This window comes from Rhinoderma darwinii, chromosome 8 (assembly GCF_050947455.1).
Source record: "Rhinoderma darwinii isolate aRhiDar2 chromosome 8, aRhiDar2.hap1, whole genome shotgun sequence".
NCBI classification, from domain to species: Eukaryota; Metazoa; Chordata; class Amphibia; order Anura; family Rhinodermatidae; genus Rhinoderma; species Rhinoderma darwinii.
Window position 1 is genome coordinate 106,056,337 of NC_134694.1, and position 20,799 is coordinate 106,077,135.

The 20,799-nt window shown below is 45.5% G+C and overlaps 1 protein-coding gene across 2 annotated transcripts; it reads left to right on the forward strand.

The window, feature by feature from the left end:
• The first annotated feature begins 14 nt into the window (after positions 1-14).
• On the forward strand, positions 15-17,753 carry LOC142659753 (cytochrome P450 2C8-like). Of its 2 annotated transcripts, XM_075836195.1 has the most exons (7): positions 15-1,766; positions 5,267-7,241; positions 8,107-8,254; positions 15,620-15,761; positions 16,204-16,391; positions 16,905-17,028; positions 17,540-17,753. In XM_075836195.1, exons 3-6 carry the CDS (start codon positions 8,234-8,236, stop codon positions 16,944-16,946), a joined length of 393 nt encoding a protein of 130 aa, XP_075692310.1. In that variant the 5' UTR covers positions 15-1,766; positions 5,267-7,241; positions 8,107-8,233; the 3' UTR covers positions 16,947-17,028; positions 17,540-17,753. The 2 variants fall into 2 exon arrangements, with proteins under 2 accessions (XP_075692310.1, XP_075692311.1); XM_075836196.1 differs by lacking the exon at positions 8,107-8,254.
• The last annotated feature ends 3,046 nt before the right edge of the window (positions 17,754-20,799 follow it).

Genomic DNA, 20,799 nt, shown 5'->3' on the forward strand with positions numbered 1-20,799 from the left:
ATCCATCCAAAGTTATGTTTTCTGGCCTCCACTTGTACAGTGAGCGCTGGGATCTGTTTTGTTGCCGTGGGTAACACTAGTTAGAACCCCGGTGCTGTGTACAGCTTTATTACATGACAGAAGCGTTGCCCTGGAGACACGGAATACTCAGCAAGGACGGTCAGTACGAAGCAAGCATCGAGAGAGAGAGGAGCGCTGAGTACTTTCTGCAGAGCAGGCATTTGCCCGGCTGGGCTCTTATTTGTTTATTTGTTTATTGTTTGTTTTGTTACTGTTTTCTACTCTCCACAAACACTTTATCTGAGGGTGTTGTGGAAGAGGCAGCCAAATGGCTGCAACTGGGGGAAAACTCCAGCCCCGGAGACATCTCCAACGTCTCCGGAGGTCCCCATACAGCCAAAAGCCTGAAAAACATCAAGGGCAAACTGGCTGTATTGGATTTATAACATCTGCATTAAGAGGTATCGTGCAGTGTATAAAAAACCTGCTGCCTAAAGAGGAATCTGGCCGATACCTAAGGCTGCAATCACCACCACCGAGACCTGTAGCCACCTGCGCAGCCAGAAAAGAAAAACCCAAGGTCTGGACCACTGCCCCATGGCTGAGGAAACAATCTCCCATGGAGCTATATCTGGCAAGACAGTCATCAGTCTTGCCAACTCAGAGAGGGTCAGCAGCAGTAACATCAAGGGTCCGCAGTGCACCTTATGTCCTACCACCACGCATTAAGGTGACTGCAAAACAGCTAAATGGGCCCCGACCAATGGTCAGTTTGAGTAATGCAGCACGTAACAACTTGAGAGCTATGCTGACCGGACCTGTGGTAGATCAGAGATTGTCCAGCTCAGAGATGTCATCTATTCTGAGCAAGATCCCCAGGGAGAGATATCCTCATATTGCTGCAGAATAATGTAGTGGTTGAGTCAACTGCAGCGTGCGAATAACATCTTATTGCACTAGCTGCTCTACTGAATGATTGATTTTCCGGTTTTGACCTTGGCTTGATTATTGGACTATGCTTATTGACTGCCGCCTGCCCTGACCTTTGCCTGTTTCTGAACTATGCTTGTTTGCCGCCTGCCCTGACCTCGGTACGTTTATCGCCTTTGATTGTTTGCCGCCTGCCCTGACCTCGGCCTGTTTATCGCCTATGATTGTTTGCCGCCTGCCCTGACCTCGGCCTGTTTATCGCCTATGACTGTTTGCTGCCTGCCCTGACCTCGGCCTGCTTATCGTCTATGATTGTTTGCTGCCGACCCTGACCTTTGCTTTGATATTGACTATTCTTCTGCCTGCCGATTTGGTACCTAAAGCTGGAATCCAGCCCAATTAGCATTTCAGCATTCAATCACCCTTAAAAAAAAACTTCCTTTAATGCTCCAGAGGGTCCTTAGATCAATTTGAAGGTCCTACAGAATTAATTACCCCATGACAGGATACATACTATGGCCAGTGTCAGACCGGCCCACCAAAGGACTGGGGAATCCTCCTGTGGCTTGCCCCCTGTGCACTTACTACAATGCTCCTACTGTAGAGCCGGCTGGCAGCTTTTAAGTATAGTCAGGGCTCTGTCATATGATAAAGTGTACAAAAATTGCATGAAAATCAAGACATTGCTCAGTGGACTGCTGGTAGTAACACCTACTGGGGAAAAAATGGATGCATTGGTACGGCGACACCAAAGATGAGAAAGACGGTGGCCGCTGATTCGATTCTTCAGGCTGCCTGCATGTCAGAGGTCCAAACATCAGCGATCTGCAGAAAAGGTAAATGTCTATGTAATGTGTGTATAACTACTGTATATATATATGTGTGTAATGTGTGTATAACTACTGTATATGTGTGTGTAATGTGTGTATAACTAATGTATATGTGTGTGTAATGTGTGTATAACTAATGTATATGTGTGTGTAATGTGTGTATAACTACTGTATATATGTGTGTAATGTGTGTATAACTACTGTATATATGTGTGTAATGTGTGTATAACTACTGTATATGTGTGTGTAATGTGTGTATAACTAATGTATATGTGTGTGTAATGTGTGTATAACTACTGTATATATGTGTGTAATGTGTGTATAACTACTGTATATATGTGTGTAATGTGTGTATAACTACTGTATATGTGTGTGTAATGTGTGTATAACTAATGTATATGTGTGTGTAATGTGTGTATAACTACTGTATATATGTGTGTAATGTGTGTATAACTAATATATATGTGTGTGTAATGTGTATATGTCTAATTTGTATAAATGTAATGTTTTATGCGTGTAGTGTGTAATATGTATATACATGTGTATAATGTGTATATTTGTGTGTAATGTTGAATTTGTATATATGTGTATGTTTGTGTATAATATATATATATATATATATAATATGTGTGTGTATACAAATGTATGTGTATCATTATTTAGAGATACTATTTATGTGTATGGTTAGTTGTACTATTTATCTGTACATGTCGGCTGTACTCCTTACTTGTATAGTATAGTGGCACTATTTGTTTGGTATAGTGGTGCTATTTACATTGTGTGTAGTTATTGGTAATATTTATGTGTTTGATTAGTGGCACAATTTATGTGTATGGTAAGTGATACTATTTATGTGTATAGTGTAGCGGCACTATTTATGAGTATAAAATGGCGGCACTATTTGTGTGTATATAGTGTAGCGGCACTAATTATGTGTATAAAAAGGTGTCACTATTTATGTGTATAGTGTAAGCGCACTATTTATGTGTATAGTGTAATGGCACTATTTATGTGTATAGTGTAGCGGCACTATTTATGTGTATAGTGTAGCGGCACTATTTGTGTGTATAGTGTAGCGGCACTATTTATGTGTATAGTGTAGCGGCACTATTTGTGTGTATAGTGTAGCGGCACTATTTATGTGTATAGTGTAACGGCACTATTTATGTGTATAGTGTAGCGGCACTATTTATGTGTATAGTGAAGCGGCGCTATTTATGTGTATAGTGTAGCGGCACTATTTATGTGTATAGTGTAGCGGCACTATTTATGTGTATAGTGAAGCGGCGCTATTTATGTGTATAGTGTAACGGCACTATTTATGTGTATAGTGAAGCGGCGCTATTTATGTGTATAGTGTAGCGGCGCTATTTATGTGTATAGTGTAACGGCACTATTTATGTGTATAGTGTAGTGGCGCTATTTATGTGTATAGTGAAGCGGCGCTATTTATGTGTATAGTGTAGCGGCACTATTTATGTGTATAGTGTAGCGGCACTATTTATGTGTATAGTGAAGCGGCGCTATTTATGTGTATAGTGTAGCGGCGCTATTTATGTGTATAGTGTAACGGCACTATTTATGTGTATAGTGTAGTGGCGCTATTTATGTGTATAGCGTAGCGGCACTATTTATGGGTATAGTGTAGAGGAACTATTTATGTTTATAGTGTAGCGGCACTATTTATGTTTATAGTGTAACATCACTATTTGTGTGTATAGCATAGCGGCACTATTTATGTGTATAGTGCAGCTGCACTATTTATGTGTATAGTGTAACGTCACTATTTATGTGTATAGTGTAGCGGCACTATTTATGTGTATAGTGTAGCAGCACTATTTATGTGTATAGTGCAGTGGCACTATTTATGTGTATAGTGTAGCGGCGCTATTTATGTGTATAGTGTAGCGGCACTATTTATGTGTATAGTGTAGCGGCACTATTTATGTGTATAGTGTAGCGACACTATTTATGTGTATAGTGTAACGGCACTATTTATGTGTATAGTGTAGCGGCACTATTTGTGTACAGTGTAGCAGCACTATTTATGTGTATAGTGTAAGGGCACTATTTGTGTGTATAGTGTAGCGGCACTATTTATGTGTATAGTGTAGCGGCACTATTTATGTGTATAGTGTAGCGGCACTATTTATGTGTATAGTGTAACGGCACTATTTATGTGTATAGTGTAGCAGCACTATTTGTGTACAGTGTAGCAGCACTATTTATGTGTATAGTGTAAGGGCACTATTTGTGTGTATAGTGTAGCGGCACTATTTATGTGTATAGTGTAGCGGCACTATTTATGTGTATAGTGTAGCGGCACTATTTATGTGTATAGTGTAGCGGCACTATTTATGTGTATAGTGTAGCGGTACTATTTATGTGTATAGTGTAGCAGCACTATTTATGTGTATAGTGTAAGGGCACTATTTGTGTGTATAGTGTAGCGGCACTATTTATGTGTATAGTGTAACGGCACTATTTATGTGCATAGTGTAACGGCACTATTTATGTATATAGTATAGCGGCACTATTTGTGTATAGTGTAGCGGCACTATTTGTGTATAGTGTAGCGGCACTATTTGTGTATAGTGTAGCGGCACTATTTATGTGTATAGTGTAGCGGCACTATTTATGTGTATAGTGTAGCGGCACTATTTACGTGTATAGTGTAGCAGCACTATTTATGTGTATAGTGTAACGGCACTATTTATGTGTATAGTGTAGCGGCACTATTTATGTGTATAGTGTAGCGGCACTATTTATGTGTATAGTGTAGCGGCACTATTTATGTGTATAGTGTAGCGGCACTATTTATGTGTATAGTGTAGCGGCACTATTTATGTGTATAGTGTAGCGGCACTATTTATGTGTATAGTGTAACGGCACTATTTATATGTATAGTGTAGCGGCACTATTTATGTGTATAGTGTAGCGGCACTATTTATGTGTATAGTGTAGCGGCACTATTTATGTGTATAGTGTAGCGGCACTATTTATGTGTATAGTGTAGCGGCACTATTTGTGTATATAATGTAACGGCACTATTTATGAGTATAGTGTAGCGGCACTATTTGTGTATAGTGTAGCAGCACTATTTATGTGTATAGTGTAGCGGCACTATTTATGTGTATAGTGTAGCGGCACTATTTATGTGTATAGTGTAGCGGCACTATTTATGTGTATAAAATGGCGGCATTGTCCATTTGTATTGCATGTCAGCATGTTTTATGTACTTCATTATGAGCGCACTATTGTCTCATCTTCAGCAGGTTCGCATTCTCTTTCTGCGCTGCACATATATTTCAAAACCGGTAATCGGACTGTTCCTGTATAAGAGACATAACTGTGTTTACATTCTGACTTACATTCTGCTCTCATTTCTAAATTCTATAACATTTTCTGAGTATTAAATATCTGAGCAACGCAGAAGGAAAGCGGCACTTCAGGTCGCATCAAGAACATTGATAATTGTAAACGTAACATTCATTGTTTTTATTTAGATGGACGGTGGGCGCTCAGAATCAAGGAACCTCAGTCCCACACTGGCCGTGCCCTATACAATCCAGTGTCCCACTCATAATCATGAACTCATAATCATCGACACTAAGGCATCCCCTAAGGAATATACCAGAAGCCTCTAGGTCCGCAATCCAGATCCAAGGCACATACCTTCATTTTTGTAATACTGTGAGACAGAAGGCACCAGAGATTTTCTATTTCCACTGGACAATTCTCAACAGGGGTCTTCATCAGAGGCCTCCTCTCCCTCTCCCAGTATTTTAGCTGATGTCTGAGACTCCCTCATCCCTGCACCCTCCCATAACTGAGCAGTCCATGAAGCATTTATGGAAGGCCAAACAAGGAACATGTCATATCTCACAGGGAACCATTCTTGCTGCCTCTTCATAGGACCAGAGACATGTAATTTGCCTATATTGATGTACCGTCTCTTAAAGAGCCCACACCTGCAAGCTGCTGTCCACCATGTCCTATCCCTGGGAAAGCTGCTGGACTTTAAGGAGGCTCTGATAACTGACTCTAATCAGTCCCCCTTTATCTCTTCCTAATCAATACAAAGATAAACTATAATTATAAAAAAAAGAAAAAGGACACCCTCCTCTACTTCTGATTCTACATCCATAAGGCAGGATATTGAGCAATGCATTCAGCCTCATAAATATGACTTGATGGCCAGGCAGAGGTATTCAGCAACACTGCACTACTATTACAGCTCTCACTATGCCATACAGATTCCTGGAGTACAATACAAATCTAAATGCAAAGGCTGTCCTGACAGACTTACTGATTATTTTCAATACATTGGACAATTCTCAACAGGGGTCTTCATCAGAGGCCCCCTCTCCCTCTCACAGTGTTGTCAGAGACTCCCTCATCCCTGCACCCTCTAATAACTGAGGAGTCCATAAAGCGTTTTAGGCCAAAAATGGAGGATGTCATATCCCACGAGGAACAATCTTTGCTGCCTGTTCCTCTGACCAAAGACAAATCTAAATTGCCAATATTGATGTAACGTCTCTTAAAGGACCCATGTCTGTAGACTGCTGTCCACCTGGTCCTATCTCTGGGAATGCTACTGGACTTAAAGAGGACTCTACTGGTAACTGACTCTACTGTGGACCTTAGCAAAGAACTCCATGAAGCCTTTATTAAAGGCCCAACAAAAAGATGCAATATTTCTGAGGAAACCATCCTTGCGGCCTCTTCATCTGTTCAGGATCTAAATTGCCTTTATTATTGTCTCATAAAGGGTCCATGCCCATCCCTGGGGCAGCTTGCTCTGGTAACTGACTCTACCCGGGGCCTTACATTCCCCTTGATTTCCTAATAAGTACTAGGATAACAATATAAGGAAAAACAGGAAAAAAGTAGGACAGCCTTTCTCTCTCACAGTATTCCAGCCAATAGAGAAGACTTCTTCATTCCTGTTCAGGAGTTCATGAAGTATCTACTCACAGCCCAACCTGGAGGATGATAAAGAAATTGTTGACTTTCAAAATGAGGAATTGCTTCAGTTAGGAGACCTTGACCAAATCACATAATGAACTGATTAATAAAAATAAGAGAATGGAGTAAAACATGGATAAAACGTCCATAACAATTATCGACATGAGAGATCAATCCCTACAACCATATTTGACTTTACGGAATTGGTCTCTAAGTCACTGATTTCTGCTTCCTGATGTGTCCGCCATTCAGAAGACACTGGCCCCAAATCTTCTCCATCAGATGTGGACTTCTTTGTGACTAATCTCTTCAAGATCATTAGATTTCCTACAAATGGACCATTCCCGTGAAACTACTAAAGTGAAAAATGGCCATCATTATGTTTTCACAACCCCTTCTGCAGCTCTGAACGACTTGAAGAAATGGGGGCTCCTGTCCCATCACCACTGAGGAAAAAAAGGCACAACCTCGGAAACTCAATAAGGAATAGACGACAGTTGGATTGTGATGGTAAGTGTAAATACTGACTGATTTCCCTAATGATAATTTAGTATGTGCTTATACTCTTTACATAATGTGTATTAAAATTCTTCACAAACACGAGTAACGTCGGCACAAATCATAGATCACTGTAAGCAGCTATTCTAGTAAGGCTACAGCTACTAACCACTGACTGCACTGGGCATATCCGTCACACTGAGCAGACACATGAGAAATATCTGCTTAGTATCAGTTTTTTTTTTTTTTTTTTTAAATCAGCTGCTTGATGAGGGAGTGGTGCCCTGGTGAGTGCGGCGCCCCCTTCATTGTTTACACTGCTCTGTACAGCACAGCGCCGTACTCTTAGTAGTGGCTGTGCCTGGTATTACAATTTGCTATGGTTTTATTCCATTTAAGTGAATAGGACTGAGCTGTAATACCAGACACCGCGGCCTCTATACAACGAAGTCGACCAGCGCTGCGGCCCCTTCAAACAGCTCATCAGTGGGGGTGCTGAGAGTCGGACCCCCACCAATCTAATATTAATGTCCTATCCTAAGACTAGACCATCACTTTAAAGGAACCAGAAAAACCCTTTAAATATAAACCCCTGGTAAAGCTGCACATGTTCTGCACAACACACAAATCTAACTCATATGAATCGTCTGGTAAATTTACCCCTTTGATCTGATAAACGTCTCATATTATTCATTCAGAGCTTCTTATCATCCGTGTAAATAACATCCGTCAGTGCAGTGAATATATGAGGTCATTCTGCATGTAGCCTGTGCAGATCTTGTACATTGGACTCACGTGACTAAAAATAATAGGCAGTAGATAACCCTCCCCACACTGTACTGTATATATATAATATTTCCTACATTCCTGCTGTCAGTGTGCAGAGAAGATGGAGCTGGGAGTAACAGGGACCATCCCCCTGATATTTGAGGAGAAAAAACGTACACCCTGGTCCTCCCCCGCTTCCCGTACTGGGCACTGTTCTACATGTGAGCGCTACTGAAATGCCCCGGTCTTTCATGAAGGTGAGTAGCGATGAGCTCCATCATAAAGTATCTGCTGCACTATAATCCTCATCATTCATGGTATTCAGTGAGACGGGTATCACTTAACCTATCTTCTGCCTCCTGGGATGACGCTGCAGTCCATGTGACTGCTTCAGCCTTTGATTGGCTGCAGCAGTCACATGGGATGAAACTTTATACCAGGAGGCCGGGCTGCACTCAGAGAACGTAGAACGGGCACATTTCTGCACAGTGAGGCTGAAGAACATACACACCAAACAGTTGCAGTCCACAAGAATACGACGGGTCATGAAAGAGTCACATGTACATGTAACTTTGCCATGGACATTTGAGAAGTGTTTCCGATGACCAAATAACAGGAACATTTGCTCCATCGCAGCTTAATTGGCTGACACACTTAGTTTTTAGAGAGTTACTTCCAGAAACTCAATGTAAAGTTTTACATTTTTGGCTTGAGGTACGGCTTAACTAGTAATGTTTTGTGTCCATCAATCCTTTGATGTGTCATAATCTACAGAAGAGGCTGGACGCAGCTGCAGGCTTAAGGGAAGCCGACATGACCGTCCTGGTAGGGAAAGGGTTAATGTTACGAGGTCAGGGAAAGTTGAAAGAGCTGAAGGAGGGACGGGGAGGAGTTAAGGGGGGCGGGGGGGCCGTTACTGCGCTTCCCGCTGTTTCTCGGCATTGAGCCGGAAGCAGCGGGAGGAGTAACACACAGTAAGCAAAGCTCCCCGTTGCCCGGTTTTTTAGTAATGGCAGAGGCCTTGATTTTAGAGCGGCTGCGCGCCGCTGCTGTGCACCACGGTCCCGGATGGCTGGAGGAGACCGTGGCTGCATTAACGCGGATCCCGGACGCCGTTTCGCCACGTCGGGCACGGCGTTCGGGGTCTGTTGTAAGGGACAGGCTCCCCTCCCCCGGCCCCCCTACGAGCATGGCTATGGCGGCGGGGGGGGAGTCGGCAACAACCGCTCCTGCGCTGGGCAGGCAGAGAGCGGTGGCAGGGGTGACGGCGATGCAGGCTGTGTCGACCCGTCCCTCTCGGCGGTCCCGACCTCCAGAGCGCCTTAGTCCGGAGGTAGTCCCGCGGACACGGCGTCGCAGAGGGAGCCCGATCCCGGACGCTGCAGGCCAGGCAGCTGGGAGGACCGCCCCTTCCCAGGCCCTGCGTCCTGGCAGGAATCCCAGGCCGCGACGGGGTCCGGCGGTAAGCAGGGAGTCGCAGGCCGGGCTCCCTGTCACCCCTCCCCCATCAGATGGAAGATGTCGAGAGCAAGGTACGGCCGCCCCGCATGGTGATGTTCCGGCCAGGGGGCAGGCTTCGTCAGGATCGTCTAGACGGACGACTAGATCTGCAGCGACGTCGAGGCAACAGGTCCGGTCGGAAGTCTGGGTCCCGGCGGTCGGGCGGCAGGTTGCCGGCCCATCGGTCAGCGCGTCCTCATCCCCTTTCCGAAGATGTCGTTGGGAGGGACAGTCGTCGGCGAGAGAAGAACTGGAGGAAGGTGAACTGGACGTCTATCGTCGAGGTCAGGATGGTCCGGCTGACGGGAACACAGCGCCTGTGCAGCCCGGTGAGTGTATAACTCCATTATTGTCTTATCCAGCGATTTTTATGTCGGGTGTCGGCGGGGGGGCTGCTAGCATAGCATCGGGGGCCGGTAGTGGCGCGGGCGGACGCGACGGAGCGGGTTTGGCAGATTTAGTGGGTTGCTTACGGGAGCTGGTGGGGCGCCTTGATAGGGCCGCGGCGCCGGTAGTAACGGAAGTGTCCCCTGCGGTAGTTTGGGAAGGCCCCAGGGACGTGGGATCGTTGCAGGCGCGTCCTGTGGTGGCGGTTAGAGAGGCGGTCGCGGTGTCGGTGCAGACTGAGGCACAGAAGGACGGCGATCGAGTGCGCATGGACGATCGTGCTCGGGGGGAGGTGTATGTTTGTTTTGAGGGTCCGTTGGGGGCGCATTTAAAGCAGGAGGTGCGTGATCGGATCTGGAAAGATGAATACGTTGAAATTTTTTCTCTCTTGCCGCTGGCTAAATTCAATTTGGATAAGAGCAAGCGGGATGAGAGTAAAAAGGACGAGGAGGAACGGCGGCGGTATAGGCTTATCCCGCAGACGTTCGTTAATTGGTCGCAGGCGTTCGCCATATTGGCTAGTGTGATAGGGGAAAAGGCGCCGAAAAATTGTTCGGCGTTATTTTGTTATTTTGATGCTATTGGGGAGGCTCATAGGGCGTATGGGGGTCAGGCGTGGCTGCGATATGATGAGCAATTCCGTCAGCGGAAGGCGGTTCGGCCGGCGATTCGGTGGGACCAGAAGGATATTGCTCTCTGGTTACGGGTTACGGCTCCGGTTAGGCAGCCCTTTCCCGGGAGCGGTGGCCAGGGAGGCCAGTCTAGTCAGAGTGGACCAAGCGGCGGGGGAAAGGCGGGGTTTTGCTGGCAATTCAATGAAGGCCAGTGCAAGTTTGGGGCCACGTGCAAGTTCAAGCACGTGTGCTCCGAGTGTAATGGTGCATCACACGGGGCGGCAAAATGTCTGCGGAAAAAGAGGTCCGGGAACCAGCACGGGGCTGGTCAAGGGGGTGTCGCCGGTGAGGGTGGAAAGGATGGCCCCTTATCTAAATGAGTATCCGGATAGGGCGGCAGCTAAGTTGCTTTATGAAGGGTTTAGTGTTGGTTTTGTTATTCCTCCGCCTCCTTATGAGGTTCCGGTTACGCGGAGAAATTTAAAATCGGCTTACTTGCATGCGGAAGTTGTGTCGGAAAAGTTGTTAAAAGAAGTTTCGTTGGGGCGCATGTCGGGGCCATTTGTGGAGTCGCCGGTGAAAGATTTAGTTGTGTCCCCTTTGGGTATTGTCCCTAAACGCGAGCCCGGAAAGTTTCGTTTGATTCAACATTTATCGTATCCCAAAGGTTCGTCGGTAAATGACGGGATTGATCACGAGTTGTGTTCCGTAGTTTATACCTCATTCGATAAGGCGGTGGGGTTAGTGCGTGCTGCGGGTCCGGGGGCGCTGCTAGCAAAAACCGACATCGAGGCGGCGTTCAGGTTGTTGCCGGTGCATCCAGAAAGCCAACGGCTGTTGGGTTGTTTTTGGAATGGGGCCTTTTACGTGGATCGGTGCCTTCCGATGGGGTGTTCTCTTTCTTGTGCATACTTCGAGGCGTTTAGTAGCTTCGTGGAGTGGGTAACGAGGGGAGTATCCGGGGTCGATTCGTTGATCCATTACTTAGATGATTTTTTGTGCGTTGGCCCGGGGGGTTCGCCGGTTTGCGGTAACTTGCTTCATGCCCTGCAGAAGGTGGCGAGGGATTTTGGGATCCCTTTGGCGCCGGAAAAAACGGAGGGCCCGGTAGCGACGATTTGTTTCTTGGGAATCGAAATTGACTCGGTGGCAATGGAGTGTCGGCTCCCGGCGGATAAGTTGGGTGCTTTGAGGCTGGAGGTGCGACGGGCTTGTAGAAGGAAGAAAATGTCGCTGAGGGAGCTTCAGTCGCTGCTGGGGAAGTTGAATTTCGCCTGCCGGATTATGCCGATGGGGAGGGTGTTTGGTAGAAGGTTGGCGGCGGCAACGGCGGGAGTGCGGGCGCCGCATCATTTTGTGAGGCTCAAGGAGGAGCACCGAGCTGATCTTCAGGTTTGGGATGACTTCTTGGGCCAGTACAATGGTCGCTCGCTATGGATGGCCCCAGCGCAGGATACGAGTGATCTGAATATTTTCACGGATGCGGCTGGGGCGGGTGGCTTTGGAGCTTACGGGGGAGGTCCGTGGTGCGCAGGTCAATGGCCGGCTAGCTGGGTGTCCAGTGGATTGACGCGGAATCTGGCCCTGCTCGAGCTGTTTCCCATCGTGGTGGCGGCTACCATTTGGGGGGACAGGCTCAGGGATAAGAAGGTCCGTTTTTACTGCGACAACATGGGGGTGGTGCTTGCCATTAATAACATCACGGCGTCCTCTCCTCCGGTAGTTCAATTGTTGCGACATTTAGTGTTGGTGTGTTTGTCGTTGAACGCGTGAGTGGTGGCGGTGCATGTCCCGGGTGTACGGAATTGTGTGGCTGATGCTCTTTCTCGCTCGCAGTGGGACCGGTTTCGGCAATTGGCCCCGGGAGCGGAACGTCTCGGTTTGGCGTGTCCGGATCATCTATGGGATCTGGTATCGGTCCCGTAGAGCAGCTGTTACAAAGGTCTTTGGCGCGCACGACGTGGAGTGCTTATGCTGCTTGTTGGAGGCAGTGGGAGGAGTGGGTAAGAGGGTTGGGTGATGTCAATACGGATAGAGACAGGTTGGTGGCACTTTCGTATTGGTTAGGGGATGCCTGGGAGGGGGGGTTTTCAGTAGCGAAGGTGAACCGGTTTATATCCGCGGTGGCGTTTGGGCTTAAGTTGCGGGGCTTGCGGGATGTATCGAAGGAATTTCTGGTATCGCAGGCTTTGAAGGGGTTGCGCAGAGGTAGGGTGGAGGCGGATAGTAGAAGGCCGGTGTCGTTTGCTTTGCTGGGCTTGTTGGGCGGTTCATTGGCATCGGTATGTCGTTCTTCAGATGAAATGGATTTGTTTCGGTTGGCTTTCTCGTTGGCGTTCTTCGGAGCATTTAGAATAGGTGAGTTGGTGTCGCCAAGTACTAAACAGGCAGGGGGGCTGAGATCTGGGGAGGTGAGCCTTTTTGCAGATCGGTTGGAGGTATGGTTGCGTAGATCAAAAACTGACCAATTAGGGAAGGGAAAACTGATAGTTTTGTTCGCTCTCCCGGGGCCGGTCATGTGCCCAGTAGAGTGCATGCGGGGTTTTACAAAAAACAGGGGGTCTCCAGATTTGCCTTTGTTACGTCATGTGGACGGGTCGTTCTTGTCCAGGTTTCAGTTTGGAGCTGTTTTTAAAAAATGTTTGTCGGCGGTTGGGGTTGCGGCAGGCTCATATTCATCTCATTCCTTCCGGATTGGCGCAGCAACGGAAGCAGGGCGCTGGGGGTTGGATGATGAGGGGGTGAGGCGTATTGGTCGTTGGGAGTCTAAAAGGTTTAAGTCTTATGTCCGCCCCCATATGTTGTAATTTTGTTGTTATGCTTGCAAATGTTATATGGTGGTGCCTAACTGTGTTTTCCGTTTCAGATTCGCCTCCTTGTCTGGTGTGGTTGATGGGTCATTCGTACGTGCACTGGGGGGCTTTGAGGGCGGACGTCCGCCCGGATGGTCGCCAGTTGCGCATTCCGCGACAGGATGCGGTTGTGCATTGGCTGGGGTTTAGAGGTATGTCGTGGAACAGGGTGTTGGCGGAATTCCAGACATATGTGCGGCTCGATAGGGTTCCGGAGGTTTTAGTGTTGCACGTGGGTGGGAATGACTTAGGAGTCCGCCCTTTTCGTGAGTTGGTGCGGGATATCAAACATGATTTGTTGTGTTTGTGGGTATCTTATCCCAAGTTGGTGGTAGTGTGGTCGGACATAGTCCCAAGGAAGCATTGGCGGTTAGCTAGATCGGTGGAGAGAGTCAATAAGGCTCGGATAAAAGTTAACCGGGCGGTGTCCCGTTTTGTGGCGAAGAACGGGGGCATTTGCGTGAGGCATAGGGATTTGGAGTCAGGATTGGGGAATTTCTGGAGGAGTGACGGGGTTCATCTGACCGAGGTTGGCATTGATATTTGGAGCTTGGCTATAGCAGAAGGCATAGAAAGGGCGGTGGTGGTGTGGAGGAACTCACAGGCTTAAGGTGGTCAAGGCCTGTTTCGCGGTGGCGGGGGGAGTCCTTGAGGCCAGTCAGTACAAAATGGTGGGGGGGTCGCATCGGGGGTATGCGTCCCCCAAAAAAGGTACATGGTTGAAGACTTCATCGGGTGTTATCCCTTTGAAGTGGTCTTCTGGTAGAAGGTATGTCACTTGAAGGCTTCATCGGGTGTTATCCCTTTGAAGTGGACTTCTAGTGGTCGGTATATCACTTGAGGGCTTCATCGGGTGTTATCCCCTTGAAGTGGACTTCTAGTGGTTGGAGCCATCTGCAGAGGTGAACGGTGCTTCCGAGCTGGTTTACGGCTGGAGGTAATTAGTGGTTTGCAGATGGCTAATTCGGTGTGTTCTTGAAAGGAACATCTGAAGGGGCTTCAAGGACTTCCTCTGCTCGGGTTAATGTTAACGTTTAATTGTTATTTATGATTCTGACCCATGTTGGGTCATGTGAATTATTAGGAGGAATTCTCTGGTGGATTCCTAACTAGTTATCCGAATGTTTCGGATTTAAACTGTTTTTATAAAACTGTGAAATTAATAAACGGCTGCTGTGGCCATTTCACATCCAACCTCGGTGTCATGTGTTGTTACTAAATGGGGATGGGGGATAGTATGGTTTAAGGTTAACACACGACTCTACCTAGGCAGGTCAAGAAGAGGCTGGACGCAGCTGCAGGCTTAAGGGAAGCCGACATGACCGTCCTGGTAGGGAAAGGGTTAATGTTACGAGGTCAGGGAAAGTTGAAAGAGCTGAAGGAGGGACGGGGAGGAGTTAAGGGGGGCGGGGGGGCCGTTACTGCGCTTCCCGCTGTTTCTCGGCATTGAGCCGGAAGCAGCGGGAGGAGTAACACACAGTAAGCAAAGCTCCCACCCTCCCACCCTTGTTTTGTTACTCCTTAGGTCTTATGTACGTCTGGCTATGAGCGTTGTGTTTTATTTTGTGTGCTTATTTAACATGTTTTTCTTTTTTCCGGAGTAGGTTCTGTTGTCATGGCAGCTGGCGGGGGGAGTCCTTGAGGCCAGTCAGTACAAAATGGTGGGGGGGTCGCATCGGGGGTATGCGTCCCCCAAAAAAGGTACATGGTTGAAGACTTCATCGGGTGTTATCCCTTTGAAGTGGTCTTCTGGTAGAAGGTATGTCACTTGAAGGCTTCATCGGGTGTTATCCCTTTGAAGTGGACTTCTAGTGGTCGGTATATCACTTGAGGGCTTCATCGGGTGTTATCCCCTTGAAGTGGACTTCTAGTGGTTGGAGCCATCTGCAGAGGTGAACGGTGCTTCCGAGCTGGTTTACGGCTGGAGGTAATTAGTGGTTTGCAGATGGCTAATTCGGTGTGTTCTTGAAAGGAACATCTGAAGGGGCTTCAAGGACTTCCTCTGCTCGGGTTAATGTTAACGTTTAATTGTTATTTATGATTCTGACCCATGTTGGGTCATGTGAATTATTAGGAGGAATTCTCTGGTGGATTCCTAACTAGTTATCCGAATGTTTCGGATTTAAATTGTTTTTATAAAACTGTGAAATTAATAAACGGCTGCTGTGGCCATTTCACATCCAACCTCGGTGTCATGTGTTGTTACTAAATGGGGATGGGGGATAGTATGGTTTAAGGTTAACACACGACTCTACCTAGGCAGGTCAAGGAGAAGGACAACCCGGACACTGAATTCCACTTGGAGAACTTGTTTGGTACAGTGATGGATCTCTTCTCTGCTGGAATTGAAACCACCAGTACAACTATGAAAAATGCCCTCCTCATCCTCCTCAAATACTTGAATGTAGCACGTAAGTAAAGTCTTGAGATCGGTTACATTATATGAGGTTGGATTTGTAGGCCGGATCCGATCAGCAGTTCCAGGAGTTTGGCCTCTTTGGCGCCTCCATCCGGTGTATTAGGCCAGGTGACACTCGAGGGGGTGACGTCGATTTGGCCACCTCCTGTAATATTGTGAGTCAGCACTGGCTCCACGTCCGAGCGGGAGTTCCTCCCGTCCCCGGGAGTAGACTCCATCAAATACAACTTATAAACATTTCCTAATATTAGGAAGTGAATGACATATTGGCCTCTTTTCATATTCAGAGCAAAAACATGTTTGGGGGGAATACAACTTAACCTGGTGATCAAGGAACATAAATGAATGAGAACAATAATAACACTAAATCTCCTACATGCTCAACCTACATTATTTATACATCTGTGGTACAAAAATGTTATGTTTGTCTGCAGGGAAAATCCAAGAAGAGATTGACAATGTGATTGGACAGAATCGATGTCCTGCCCTGGAGGGTCCCACTTTCATGTCATATACAGATGCAGCGATTCACGAGATCCAGAGATTTGCTGACATAGTCCTTCTGGGAGTTCCACATGTGGCCAGCGAGGATACAGTATTCAGAGGATACAGCATCCCAAAGGTCAGAATCGTAAAGGATCCTTACAAGAAATTCATGGAATTTACTACTTAGAGAGCAATTCCATCCAGTAAATATTCATAAATGAAATCAGTCATTATATATTCATTATATATACACATTAGATCGTTGACTGATAATACTACAATTGACGGGTCTGACTGACTTTAATCTACGGTTTATGACCAGATTTAGAATTAGATGGACGTTCAACAGATGTCGTCTTATTGCATTATTAGGATCCAGTTCTCTAGTTCATGTTGATTGGAGATCCTGCTTAAAGTATTTGGTAGCTTGGATAAAATGAAGATGCTGTGTTAGGCTCGGTTCACATCTGCGTTAAGACCTCCATTATATGACAGATACCAATGGTGGCCGACAGAACGCATTAAGCTAAATCGGGGTCCATCGTGGTTCTTCATTTCACTGCATGAATAGCGCTACAATTCTTGTGCCGTCAAGTGTTATGGAACTTGTTTATTTCTGTTGCTTATATAGCACCAATATATTCCACAGGGCTGTATAGAGATTGTCATCACTCACAAGTATTTTAAGTGACCAGAAGATTTTGACCCAAGACATTTCCTGGATGAAAATGGACGCTTCAAGAATAATGAGGCTTTTCTTCCCTTCTCCACTGGTAATATGACATGAATATATGAGCAAGAACTTCTTTTATACAATTCATAGGGGTTGAAACTTCTAGCAGCTGCTCCACATCCACACGCCACGCTGTATTGTGTCAGGGTGGGATAATGGCCTGTTCCTTTGGTTTGTACGATCCATTATATGAGGGACATGTGGCCACAAAACAGCAGCTTCATCGTGATTCCACGCTGGGTTGAGGTGAGCTGCTTACAATGTTGAGGTACAATGCAGTTTATAGATACAAAATGGCGACAGTCATTGACCAAACTTAGCAATGGGTCTATATCATCAACTCTAGTACATGGTAAACTGATGATATAAAATAGTGATATGCTGAATGTATATATGCCAGTGATGTAAGATAACACTGACTTGTAGCATAGATACCAGACATCTGAAGACAATCCAACACCTTCCAGATGTGTAATATAATAATCCCCTTATGTCCCATCACTACAGTCCAGACTGAGGAGCTCTAACATTTCCCATATTATTATCCACAGGAAAGAGGAGCTGTCTAGGAGAGGGGTTAGCACGCATGGAGATCTTCCTCATATTGACCACCATACTGCAGAAGTTGAACCTGAAATCCAACAAAGCTCCAGAAGATCTTGAAATTACCCCCGAACCTGGGAAAAATGGAGTTGTAGCCAGAACATATCAGCTCTACGTGGAACCGAGATGAACATAAAATAATCAAATCCATGCTAATAAATAATGAACCAGTCTACACAGAACACGTCCTTTACTATATTACAGTAGTTTATTACTTTGGTTTATTATACCAGTGGGCATGGGTGCAGATGATTTTTACTTGTGGAAACAACTTCCATTCTGCTATGAAGGTGTCAGTCTCACTTTGTAGTGACTGTCTCTAATGTAGTGCAGCAATTTTTTTTATGGGTTTATAGGGGCCGTTCCTTTTGCAATACCCGGTTGGCCCAGGATCCGTAAACTATTCCAGCAGAGAGAATTCTAGTCAAGTCAAGGTCTTCCGTTTTTCGGGGACAGAAGTCCAGAAGATGGTATTATGGCTCCTGGCATAGTGAATGTGTAGCCTGGTTATATGGCTAGTAAGGTTAACATAGTCATATGTCCATCTAGTTCCACCTATTCACCTGCATTGTTGGTCCATAAGAAGCCAAAAAAATGCCACAACGAAGGAGCCAATTTTCTTCATTTTAGGGAAAAAAAATTCCTTCCCGTCTCCAAAATGGAGAATAAATCCTTGGATCCATGAACCATCTCCAGTAATCTGTACATAGAACTTGTAATATCATCTAAGCATCCCGGGTGGTCTTCTATTTGACGGATTTGTAACACCATATGTAGCCACATCTACTTTCAATTCCACAATTTACCTAATTTAGAAGTTAGGACCTGCACAGACACCTGCTTTAGTGTAGACTCCCCAACAAGCTCCATCTCCATCATCATCACTCTATATACACTATATATGAGAGCATTGTATCAGCATACTGATTTTTCTGTTCATTGTAGAATGATATACAGGTAATAAGTCAAAACAAAAAGAAAACTCAACTGGATGAGTGTCAGTAAACAGCAGAGGTTTTGACATTGGATTTTTAGGGCTTAAGTACATGGCAGTATGGAGCTGCACATCCTCCTTGTGCTGTCTTACAGGCTCCATCGAATGCCGCTGAGATATTCTTCCCTAGTAGCAATGCTTATGTTAGGTTTATACTGAATCCGACAGAAAATCCTTCATGTGCCTCCATAGGAAATCAGAGGCGTACAGAGGTTCAGTAAAGGCCCTATGTACCTCTATAGCAGCCCTATTAATATGGCCGTGTGGATGAGCCCTTATTGATATACCATCAGTATAAAAACACAACATTTACAAGCAGTTATATTTCTCATATAGACATGTTCCCATGGACAATATTGTTCCTAATGTAGCAGAAACATCTGCGCTATTGATTTAGTCAAAAACAACGGAACCCTGTCACAACGGTGACAAGCCAAAACCATTAGCGACATTTCCGTCACCATTGAGATCAATGGTGATGCAAACGGAGGCTAAGGTTTCCGTTTGTCTTTCCGTTGAGGGGTTAACCCATCGGACACCTCCGACTGTGCTATAACCTTGCAGTGAGAGGGTCTAGAAGTAACAACAGCTCATCCACGAAGTGATAGACCACGCAAGATTACAGAGTGAGGCCGCCAAGTGCTGAGGCGTGTAGCACATAAAAATCACCAATACTCTGTTATATCACTCATTACAGAGATCCAGGCTGCCTCTGGAAGTAAAATCAGCACAAGAACTGAAATGGGCTTTTATGGTCCAGCAACTGCAGACAAATGTAAGATCACCATGGAGTGGTGTAAAGCGTCCGCCACTGACTCTGGAGCAGCGGAAACGTGTTCTCTGGAGTGATGAATCACATCTCACTATCTGACCGACTGATGGAGGATCGGGGTTTGGCGGGTGCCGGGAGAATGCTATTTACCGGAGTGCATAGTGCCTACTATTGGTGGAGGAGGGATAATGGTCTGTGCTGTTTTTCATGGTTTGGTCCCTTATTTCCAGTAAAGAGTTAATGCTACATATACAAAGCCATTTTGGACAATTGTAACTTTCAACTTTGTGGGAACAGTTTGGGGTTCAGTCCTTTCTTGTTCCAACTTGACTGTTCGACTGTGAACAAAGCGAGGTTCATAAAGACACGGGTTGGCGAGTTTGGTGTGGAGGAACTCGAGTGGCTGCTCAGAGCCCTGACCCCAGCCCCAGCCAACACCTTTGGGATGAATTGGAACGGCGATTGCGAACCCAACTAAATGTTGTTTGGCTGAATGGGCACAAACGCTCACAGGAATGGGATGTCAAAAAGTATATATATATATATACACACACACACGCTGTATATACCATATTATCTGGAATACATACAGATCATATTTGTATTTTTGTGTGTTTTTATTATTGATCTGTTCTTCATATTTCCTCACACTTCGCTATACTGCGTTGGCGCATACCATGCAGCATTATACAACATAATTTTGCCTTTGAGTGTGGTGCTTAAAACATTTCTCCTTAAAGTCTCTGTGCAGCTGTGAATCTGAGAAAGAAAAATAACGGCGCCTCATTGTGCAAGTATCTCAAAGGGAAAGGTTGGCAAAGTGTCATTGAGGGGCGAGGGGCATTAGGCTCACCTTTTAGGGCTGTGCTAGTACAACCCTGGTAGACGCGTAGTGGTGGGTTATGGTGGTCCTCAGCTGCTGCTCCTTCCTTGTTAAAGTTGTAATAAAATAAATAAAAAACAATGATTTCTGGCACGGCTGCAAAGAACCGAGGACGCCTATAAGTATTGCTAATAAAGTTGTTTTTTTCAATTGGTAAAGTGGCAAATCCTTGCTTTTTATTTCTTTTTTTATTTCTTTTCTCTGTGCAGCAGTGATCATGATTAAAATGTTCAGATAGTAAAAATATGCAACTAATAAATGTATTGTAATTATATTACACAATTGGCAGACACATAATCTAAGGAACTAAATTAGAGGAATATAACATAATTATCAAACAAGAATTACACAGCGCTCCGGACGGAACAATACAATAGGATAAGAGATTATGTAATGCAAACAGGAACGAAGACAAATGAACAAGTAGAGTAATAAAGTAACATCCCTGATCACATGTAATTGTAGAACTGAGCAATCATGGGTTAACAAAGGGTGTGACGACTTATAGGAAATGCTGGTTTGAACCCTGCAGATTCTTATGTCCTGGCTCTTGTGTACA

Coding starts and splice junctions, on each gene's coding strand:
- LOC142659753 (XM_075836195.1), top strand. CDS start 8,234: ATGCCCCGGTCTTTCATGAAG. Junction 15,762..16,203: donor CAAATACTTGAATGTAGCAC/GTAAGTAAAGTC, acceptor GTTTGTCTGCAG/GGAAAATCCAAGAAGAGATT. Junction 16,392..16,904: donor GAGGATACAGCATCCCAAAG/GTCAGAATCGTA, acceptor TATATTCCACAG/GGCTGTATAGAGATTGTCAT.